Source organism: Podarcis cretensis, assembly GCF_951804945.1.
Source record: "Podarcis cretensis genome assembly, chromosome: 7".
NCBI classification, from domain to species: Eukaryota; Metazoa; Chordata; class Lepidosauria; order Squamata; family Lacertidae; genus Podarcis; species Podarcis cretensis.
Genome location: NC_137176.1, coordinates 58851124 through 58861793, shown reverse-complemented (window position 1 = coordinate 58861793; position 10670 = coordinate 58851124). Strand labels below are relative to the sequence as shown.

The 10670-nt window shown below is 38.2% G+C and overlaps 1 protein-coding gene across 7 annotated transcripts in view; it reads right to left on the bottom strand.

The window, feature by feature from the left end:
- Positions 1–30: 30 nt before the first annotated feature.
- The window catches only part of LOC307221032 (serine/threonine-protein kinase Sgk3), a 55363-nt gene continuing 44723 nt past the window's right edge, over positions 31–10670 (bottom strand). For 6 of the 7 annotated variants that reach the window (XM_079985167.1, XM_079985168.1, XM_079985169.1 and 3 more), the window contains 12 exons: positions 9341–9428; positions 8667–8716; positions 7762–7819; positions 7141–7224; positions 6926–7057; positions 6320–6432; positions 6037–6073; positions 5849–5935; positions 4826–4921; positions 3625–3780; positions 1635–1724; positions 31–1052 (listed from right to left, as the gene is read on the bottom strand). In XM_079985167.1, coding sequence (XP_079841293.1) covers positions 882–1052; positions 1635–1724; positions 3625–3780; positions 4826–4921; positions 5849–5935; positions 6037–6073; positions 6320–6432; positions 6926–7057; positions 7141–7224; positions 7762–7819; positions 8667–8716; positions 9341–9428 — 1162 coding nt within the window. In that variant the 3' untranslated portion in view covers positions 31–881. The remainder of the gene's footprint in view (positions 1053–1634; positions 1725–3624; positions 3781–4825; positions 4922–5848; positions 5936–6036; positions 6074–6319; positions 6433–6925; positions 7058–7140; positions 7225–7761; positions 7820–8666; positions 8717–9340; positions 9429–10670) is intronic. The other variant, XM_079985171.1, reaches the window with a different exon arrangement.

The window sequence follows — 10670 nt, the reverse complement described above, 5'->3', positions numbered from 1 at the left end:
TTTTAATCCAAGCATGAGCTAATCAAAGTATAGATCTCATGAAAGTGAATTTTAATACAATCAAATTGAAATATATTAGTTTTCTAAACACAAGAACAAAATTTCCCTTCTACAAATGTAGTCATTTTTTTCCTTATATATTTCTTTGGAAAAAGCCATTTATCTTCTACAAGAAGAGGAAAAAAGTTATAGACATTATGAGAAGCATTGTTATAAAAAAAATACTTAAGGCTAATTTGTTCCACCTTTATTTAACCTAGAGAGCACATTTCTAGGTTTTACTAATGGAATGTATCTTGAGTAAAGTGGTAATGGTTGCAATTCAGGGCCCAGTATAACTAAAAGTGGCACAGTTTGGCCTTAAGATGGGCAATATTGTACAGATTCTTGCTTGGGAGTTAAGAAGAAGTGATACCAATAAACCACCTTGGCTTAAAGAACAAGCAAATTGTGCAGAGTATGCTTATCTTATTTAAAAAACAGTGCTATACAAAAATATTTGCATAGTAACATTTCAAGCACAAAGTCACTAGATAGCTTACAAAGGCCTTTAAACGAGAAAGTGTGCTGCTTTGAAAGACAGACAATTTGGAGCTATCAATGTAAACTTGGGGGAAAACAGTCAGTGTCCTTTCTTACAGAGAGTCAAAGTTAAGAACAGCTAACTAAAGGTATTGGTTCAAAAAGTATTTTTGTACAGCAGGTGTAACAGTCGTAAGGAAGTAATCCAAAATGCCCAGGTTCCTCATATTACAGCAGAAAAAGTTTGTTCAACATTTCAAACGAGGCACTAGTTGCACATATTTTTGAATCCATTCACAATCAAAACGTTCCAGTCCATCTAAAGATGACTTGCAAGTATTTCTTAGCATCCAGAAATCTTAGTGAAATAAGTCTTCAGAAGGTGGTGCATAAGAAAATCCAATGAATGCATCATCTGCTTCCAGCACACTGGCATTTACAATATTATAGTCAGAAGAAATGCAAACTGAACAGGGTACCATTTCTTCTGTAAATGCTGTGTCAAAGTTTCTGATGTCATCTGGACCAGACTAGGAAATAAAACATACAAATTGTTGTAAGAAAAAGGTATGGTTTCTACCTCTTGTGTGTCATATTTCAGTTCAAACTGGGAAGGTCTATTAATTTAGCAACAAAACAATTTATCAGCAAAATAATCAATGGTGCAATCTTACCAGGGAGAGTGTCCCAGAGTCCACAGGATATTGTGGACCTCCCTCTCTATGGGTGGAAGTAATGGAGGGAACCAAAAATAAAAATAGTTGTCCATACCTTCTGCCCTGGCCAGGACAAGTGGGCAGGGCTTAGGAAATAGCAGTAGCTCCACCACAGATCTTTACACCCTGACAGGATTGCTTTGCTAGTGTTAGTATATCTCATCATTATGATTACTTTAAAGTTCTGCTTGAAACTTTTTAAAAAAAAGTTCTTTTTGCATATTTCCCTTTTTAAAGTTATTTGATACCATGATAGATTTTTTTTCATGCCTTCCTTCTAACTAAGCATTTGAATTTGATTACAATTATTGCTGCTGTTTTTTATAGCTAACCGTAATTACTTCTTGAATGAGTTCTTATATTCCAGTTTACTGAAGTATGAACTATTGTACCTACCACATTAGGATTAAATGGCGGTGGGATCTTTTTTTGTTCGAGGTCAGTCCAGTTGAGAGATTCAAAGAAGGGATGCCTCTGAATTTCAAGCTGAAATACAACATACAATTGCATGATACATATACACTTGTCTTTACTGATCAGAAAGCAGTCTTTTGGCTTTGTCAAGTACTTTGCTGATTTTTATAAAAAGGGAACAGAAAAGACACCAAAGATAGAGGAATATCTTTAAAAGAGTAATTTACCAAAAATAAAAACAGGTAAGTTAGCAGTATTAAATGAAGAAATAACAGGGCAAGAAGTCTTAAATGCAGTAAGTCAAGCAAAAGTTGATAAATCGCCTGGACCGGATGGGCTATCAGCTAAGTATTACAAGAAACTGAGTGAACAGTTTGTGAACCCTCTAAATGATCTGATAAGTGAAATTCTAAAAATAGGGAAGGTTCCAGAGACATGGAAAGAAGCATATATAACACTAATTCCAAAACAAGAGTCAGTTAAAAATTATAGACCTATTTCTCTATTAAACAATGATTACAAGCTGTTTGCGTACATCTTAGCAACCAGATTAAAAAAGGCTTTAGAGGAATATATTCATAGAGACCAAGCAGGGTTTCTACCAGGTAAACAAATGAAAGATAATATAAGAAATATTTTGAATATAATAGAATACCTGGAAGTTAGAAATGAAAAGCAAGCGGCCCTAATGTTTATAGACACAGAGAAAGCCTTTGATAATATCTCTTGGGACTTTATGAAAAAAGTCCCAGAAGAGATGGAATTTGGAGAAAATATATGAGGGGAGTCCAAGCTATTTACTCAGAACAAAGAGCAAAACTAATTTATGTATGCTGCAACAGAAGCAAGAATCTTGATTGCACAATATTGTAAGACAAAAGAAATACCATCAAAGGAATAATGGCAAGAAAAGCTAATGAAGTATGCAGAATTGGCTAAGCTAACAGACAAACTACAAGAGGACAAAAAGGACTTCAAAGGAGTCTGGGAAGTATTTACAGTTTATTTGTAGAAACAACAGAATGGACTGGATTCACTGGCAGGATTTGAATAAACTTTTACAACTTCATTTGAGTAACAGATATTTTAGAGAAATGATAAGGGATTTTATTTTTGGGTAGGAAAAGCAGGGTACGATAAATAAAACTAAATAACTCGGGGGGGGGGGGTGTTGAGGTAAGTCCAGAGGAGGGGAGAGAGAATAATTGTAAATAACATGATGAATGAGATTTGTATCATTAATTGTTATAAAATTCAATAAAAAAATTTTTTTAAAAAAGCAGTATTTTGCTGCCAACAAAATAGACCTCTGTAATATGCTAGAATAATGTATTTCACAAGGCAAATATCCTACAGGAGCATAACTACAGTGGTGCCTCGCAAGACGAAAAGAATCCGTTCCGTGATTCTCTTCGTCTAGCGGTTTTTTCGTCTTGCGAAGCAAGCCCATTGACAGCTTAGCGGATTAGCGCTATTAGCGGTTTAGCGGCTTTTAGCGGCTTAGCGGATCAGCTGATAAGCGGCTTAGAAAAAGGGGGGGGGGAAACCTGCAGGAACTCGCAAGACATTTTCGTCTTGCGAAGCAAGCCCATAGGGAAATTCGTTTTGCGAAGCGCCTCCAAAACGGAAAACCCTTTCGTCTAGTGGGTTTTCCGTCTTGCGAGGCGTTCGTCTTGCGGGGCACCACTGTACTTGGGTGTTACATATGTTTTCAGTTTGTGCTGAGCCAGCCAAGCTAAAGAAATAGTCCTAATTGGAAAATGCTTTTCGTTTACTTAAAGCAACTGCAGTAGCCAGACTCAGATTATTTAAATGGTTCCTATCAATAAATTTCCACACCTTTTAGGATTGCCTTGGCAACTGATAATTTTCAAAGGAAAGTCAATATTTAGAATTCTAAACTGATGTTATAGCGCTAAGCTTGACATTGCCTATTGATTGATTGATTTGTTTCTTCAGATACATTACGTACAAAATCTTCTCTAGCTCCAAGTCTGTTTTGTCTCTCCTTCTCCAAAAGTTCTTCCAGAATAGACCAAGCCGTAAGACTGATGCCTGGCCTTAAATGTAGGGGTTTGTGGAGAATATTTTCATACATCTCAGCAACATCACGGCAGTAAAAGGGCGGCTGGAGAGGGCAAGGAAAACACACAATTAGGATGCTAAACTAAAAATCACTAGGCTTATTCAAGAAATGTTGATAAATGAATAATTTTGAATGTTCACTCATGCTAGATTGGACAGAGTTCACTTCAGAGATCACAAGGCAGAATAGTCAAGAACATCTGTTTAATCTGTGTAGCAAGTTCATGTCATGCAAAGGCAAGAAAGGGGCTTTTTTGACCACCACTTTGGAGTTCTTGTCTTTTGGATACTCATAAAGTAGCTTATGAAGCACGATCAGCCCTTCTTAATAGCTGATTTAAGAATTTTGCTGAAAACTGTTATACACCAGAACAATATAAATAGCAACTATATACAAAAATTGCTTGTAGTGCAAGCAATTGTGTGGCCTTTTGTGAGGTCAGTAAAGCATTTTATAATAAAGAGAGAAGAGGAAGAGTAACCCTCCCCAGCATTCTCCTAAATGCAGGAAAAACATGCTCTTCAGCATAAGTATTACAAGCCTGTAATAGATACATTTTACTCTGGTATCAAGGAGAAATACAAGAGCAAATGAGAACATGTTGTTTATGTCCTGGACATTGACACTGGCAGCCTTTTCTAGCTAATTCCATTCTATTTAGCAATGAATAGCATCATTGCCACTTCAGTTGTCTGTTCCATCTGTGCTGGGTGACATAATCTGTTTCCAGTAGAAAGTCAGGAAATTAACAACATAAAACCAAAAGCAGCACTAGACAATGCAACAAGATCTGCTAAGTATTTATCAAATTTTATTAGGCAGTCAAACCCAACAAAACCAAGTAACCTGTTCATAAATATGAATCTGGAATGTGTAAGATGTGTTCTTAATATTGTGAATGATAGGAACAGTTCTGTGAAATCAGAGCATTGGTGCCTCTGATCCAACATCCCATTTCCAGCAGTGAAATGCCACAATAGGACAGGAAGACAAAGATTCTCCTCTGTTTCCCCACAACAACCGCTTTGCAGAGACATCTGGAAGTACTGCTTTAAATATGATGCGTGAAAAACATGAAAATACTTACCAGACCATATAGCATTTCATACAAAACAGCACCAAGGCACCACCAGTCTACTGTGTTGTCATAGGGTTGCTTTCTGATCACCTCTGGGGCCAGGTACTATAGAGGAAAAGAAGTTTGACTACTTACTCAGAGAGACAGCTCTTGCCAAATGAAATATTGCATGAGAGAGTATTGTTACTCTGACGAAGGCAGCTCAAAAATGTCTTGATTATAATCTAGTAATATTAGAAATCACTAATAACAGCACTGAAACACATTTCTGTGCACTCATTGCCTTTGCTGTTCTGTTCTAACGAAAAGATTCTGTAAGCTCTCTAGAAAGCTTGGTCCACTGTTAAAGAATCCTTATAGTCAGGTCTGTGCAGAGATTGTCTGAGACCCAGAATGGGAGTCTTGTTAGAATAAAGTTATAAACACAAACAAAAAGGCAGCCAGTGCCTGGCTGGACCATCCGGCCAGCTTAGCCTTCTAAGGCACAGGGTATGTGTATCTGGCTGTCCCCAGTCTGCATGGGCCTGATTATAGTTAACTGTAACTTTGAGAACTAGTGTCCAAATGTACTCCCGCCCCCTTCTTCCCTTTGTGTTGCATCTTTTAGGTTGTCAGCCTGAGGGAAGAGACCCTCCTTTAAAAAAAAATGTTTTGAAAGCCTTTTTGGCTGAAGAGTGGGGTACCAATGCATTAAATAAATAATAAAATAGCATCCCCCCCAATGTTTAGCCTGTGTTCATTTTCGTACAATGTATACTTAAAATATTGTTTCCAAGTCTGTCACTACAAGGCCCATATATGCACTAACATTTTCCCCACTAAGAAAACATAGCAGCTGAAATGATTTTGCCCTTGTGACAAAGCCTATGAGTTTGCTTTTCAGTAAAAAGAGCACCAGCACAGAGTAGCATGTAGCTTGTCTCTTACATTGGTACAGACCCACTGATTCAAACACTTCCTCCCCACCACAGCAAGGTTTTGCAAAATCCACTGCAAAATATTTTCTTAAATCATGCAAAGAAATTTACATACCTCTGGTGTACCACAAAATGTTGCTGTAGTTTCTGAAGTAGCAATTCCTTCTTTACAAAGCCCAAAATCTGTTAAAACAACATGCCCCTGCATTGAAAACAAACATTTCACTGTAAAATAATGCAGGGTGTTAGGGATCATATTAAAAATAAAACCTGGGGCAACAGGAAAATATATTTAATGCCTACCAGTGAATCTAGAAGGATATTCTCTGGCTTCAAATCCCTGGTCACACACAAAAAAAGAAACAGATAGTTCAGAATAGGATTGTAAGTAGCACGTTTAGCAAATAATACCCACTGTCTTACATAAGCTTTTAAAAAGAAAACAGGCCTCTGTGGAAACCATGCTTTGTGAGCATGAGAAACAAATGCACATACATTAATACAAAATGCTGGCATTCAGCTTGTGGTCATTTAGACTACAACTAAATGTTGTAAATTATTACCTGTAATTATTATAAATTATTACCTGTATACAATGTTTATGGAGTGTAGGTAACCCAATGCACTGGCTATTTCAGCAGCATAAAACCTGGCTCTGTGTTCAGGAAAGGAACGCTCTTTTTGCAGATGAAAGAAGAGCTGCAAATATGCAGAGTGCAAGTTAAAAGAATGCAGCATTAAAAACAAAATAGATGGTGTTATTCTTAATGATAGATTAGCAGAACTGGCGATTTCCCTATGAACAACTATCAAAACAGTGAAAATAGATTCTCTATGTGCATAATCATTCACATCCTTCACATCCTTCCTTTAATCATTTCCTTATTTTGTCACATCTGTAGGCCCAGCATACTTGGGCCACAGCTGGTAAATGAGGTAGATTTATGTTTAGATGTGGGGCTAATATAAACTGCTACTGTGATGGTGTAAGCTGGTTGTTCCATATGCTGAGAATCAACACCATATTTCCAGCAGACTTGCTACAGAATCTAAGTGATGCAACAATATAACCATCTTGAAATAAGTTGACTCAGTTCATTATTGCAGCTTCTAAGTGAGTCTAAACTAGCGGTTCTGTCAATTTCAATGGGCACCACATTGCCACAATACAAAGACCCAAAAATGTACCTACCTCCCCTCCATTAACAAAATCCAGAACAAAGTAAAGCTTCTCTGTAGTTTGGAATGAATATTGCAATCCAACTAAAAATGGATGCTTCACATTTTTCAACAGCACATTACGTTCAGCCATAATATGTTTTTGCTGCAAGGAAGTGAAAGGTCAATAAGTAAATAGGAACAATTTGGTAACTGGGAGGGAAAAATTAAATATCTATTTCCTTTCACCTCTTTCCTGTTGAGAATAATCTTTTTCTGCAGCACTTTAACGGCATAGAACTTCCCATCCAGTTTTCGTTTTGCAAGAAGAACCTGAAGAAGAATTTGCATATAGTGTGAAAGTCTGTTCTTGCACTAAAGTGTTAAAAGTAAAGGAACACCACTAAATTTCAACTTCTTAGCTTTTCACAAATACACAGAGGGTGCAGCCTATCTGTCCCTGTAATAATAATATTAATAAATAATAATAATAATTTATATCCCGCCCTCCCTAGCCGAAGCTGGGCTCACAGCAGCTAACAACAGTAAAAATAACACAGTTTACATAAAATCACAATCAATTAATTGAAATACATTTTAAAATCAATTCATTCTAAAATGTAGACCACTATTGCTACTCTTTCTGGCAGCAGCCGCCCAGGACCTAAGGCAGAGGTTTCTCTCATCACCTGCCAGCTATTCCTTTTTCCACTGGAGATGTAAAGGATTGAACATATAACTCCCTGTACGCAATACATGTGCTATAATCCCTCACCTCATGCCATCAGCAAAAGTGGATTTCTCCACAAAAGAAGCTCAGGTGGAAAAGTATGACAGAAGAATACGTAAAACAATTAAAATTAGGCCTACCTTGCCAAAGCTGCCCTTCCCAATAACTCTCAGGAAGTCAAAGTCTGTTGGTTTAGCACTGGAAGGGATTGAGGAAAAACAGGGTTAGTTAAAGTAGTCAAGATGGTAAGACAGTAAAGGTACCCCTGCCCGTACGGGCCAATCGTGTCCGACTCTAGGGTTGTGCGCCCATCTCACTTAAGAGGCTGGGGGCCAGCGCTGTCCAGAGACACTTCCGGGTCACGTGGCCAGCGTGACGAAGCTGCTCTGGCGAGCCAGCACCAGCGCAGCACACGGAAACGCCGTTTACCTTCCCGCTATAAAGTGGTACCTATTTATCTACTTGCACTTAGGGGTGCTTTCGAACTGCTAGGTGGGCAGGAGCTGGGACCAAAAGACGGGAGCTCACCCCGCCGCGGGGATTTGAACCGCCAACCATGCGATCGGCAAGCCCTAGGCGCTGAGATTTTACCCACAGCGCCACCCGCATCCCTTCTGGTAAGACAGTAGCCATGGTTTTATTTAGCAGTCCAATGACAGACATGGCACACATTCCAACGATCATTATTTATCTTCCAAGTGACCATCCCTTCTATATTATCTGTACTCTCGTCCACAATTCCCATTTAGCCATCAGGCATCTACTCCTTTGCAGCCTCTCTGAGCAACAACCAATCCACATAGCATTTCCTGCTTTATTCATCACTGTCCCCCACATTTGGTTTTCACCAGATTCCCAGAACTTTGTCATTCCCCCTTTGGTTTGCACTAAGCTCACAATAAATGTTATCTTGGTACTGATTTGAGAAGGAGGAACTTATTCTAAAGCTGCTCAAAAGGGCAAATACATGCATGGAGTTGCTTGATTTTTTTCATGGTTAATAAATTCAGTCTAACGTTTGGTTTATATTTAACTAAAAACCTACTGAGGATTTCCAGATGGCCCCAGGTTGATATTCTGTGAGGTAGAGTTTAGCTGTTGAAAGAAAGAGGATACAAAAGAATAATAAGAGTCACATCAAGGTTTTAATTATTTTTATTTGCTAGAAAGAACATTTATTCCTACATTCTCAAGAGCAGACCTATCAATCTCAATAGATCTACCCTAACTAAGTATGACTAATGATTCTATAAGATCAGACAACACTTTGTACACCTAGCACTGAATAATAGATGAACAAAGTATGTATACAAGGCTTTAAAGTAAGTAGTGAGAGATCTGGCCTTGAGTATTTCCTTAGAACTAGGATAATCTCAGAGCAGTTTTGATGATAAGCAAGCAGCATCTGCTGTTGTTATGTTTACTATTTTAACATCCTAGATGTGCTTGTAACTTGGCTGTTGGAAGATCAAAGGATCCAAACCAATATTATAAATATAATAGTCATAAACTTTACTGGAACACAGGATGCATGGCAATAAAATAGGCAGAAGAATAGAAAGTAGTCCAAGATTCAAATAGTGGAATTACCGTTTATGAAATATCATGTGGACTTAGAATTCTAATTACAGATGAGGCGATACAAATAGTGCCTTACTTTCCATTGCACTGTACAACAAATCCACACTTTCTAGGAAGGAACCCAGAAGTTTTAATTACCTTTTGACTGTTCCTTTCATCTTCATCTTCAGATGGATCATAATGGTGCTTTGGATTGTTCATCTGAAGAAATGCTTGGACATCTGGGCTAAAAAAAGGGTGGAGGTTAAATCCATCCATTATAAATAATAGTACATTTATACTTTTGCAATGTGAACAGAGGAAGCTTCTCTTTTTCACTACTTTCAGAAAGAAACATTACCAAATTTCTATTTTATCTGCACACGAGCAGAAATAAAACAGGAGCAGAAACTATAATGACTACGTAAAATGGAAACTGAATCAAATCAGGAGTGAATCTACCTGCATTATTCCCTATTTTTATTCAATTTCCATGTTATAATTTCAGAGTTTGTTAATTAGAACCAAATTTCCACTTCCACTTCTAGAGTGTATACTAATTGGATAACTTGTGAACACCACCTGGAATAAGCCATTTCCTTTCTAACACCTTCAGCATTACTGTCATTTTCTGTTTCTAATTTGCTAATTTAATTAAAACTAAACTTAAACTAGCACAGAGAAAATTGCAAATGCAAAGCAACAGAAACTCCAGCAGCAAAAGCTAGTGCCACGGTCAATGAACTCTTCTGCTAAAAGCCTTCTTAAAAAAAAGAAAGAAAAAGCTTCGAGTTAACAAGCTACAGGAAAGTCACCCAGGAAGTTGCCAAACTTGCCTCAGCTGGCTTATGTCCTACCATGGAACAGGTACTGCTCCGTATTCGTAGAATTCAGGCATAGGCAAACTCGGCCCTCCAGATGTTTTGGGACTATAACTCCCATCATCCCTAGCTAATAGGACCAGTGGTCAGGGATGATAGGAGTTGTAGTCCCAAAACATCTGGAGGGCAGAGTTTGCCTATGCCTGGTACAATTGTTATATCCCTTGTGGATGGGTATAATAACAATGCCTCCCCCTTTAATCAGGGAACATGAAGAGGTACATTTGGAAAGAGGCACTGCTGGAGAGATACAGGCCTCTGACCTTGAAGGTTTTAAAGGCTGCTGTCAGCACCTTCAGTTGGATCTGGAAACTAAAAGAAGCCCACATGGCTGAGCCAGAACTGGAACAATGTGACCCATATTTCTCAAGAGAAGTTCAGCATGCTGCAGTAGCTGAGGCTTCCGAACAGTCTCCAAAAGGCAGCTCAGTGTAGAGCACTGTGCAATAGCCAATTCAAGAGTGCATCAAGTCTAAATGGCCCAGGGAGGATTACAAATCAGGGAACAAGAGTGGGTGTTTCAAATCTTTAAAACATGTTGTCCACATCCTTGGACAACAGGAGTTTAAAATACCTATCAGGAGTGGACCAGCAGATAATTCAGATGC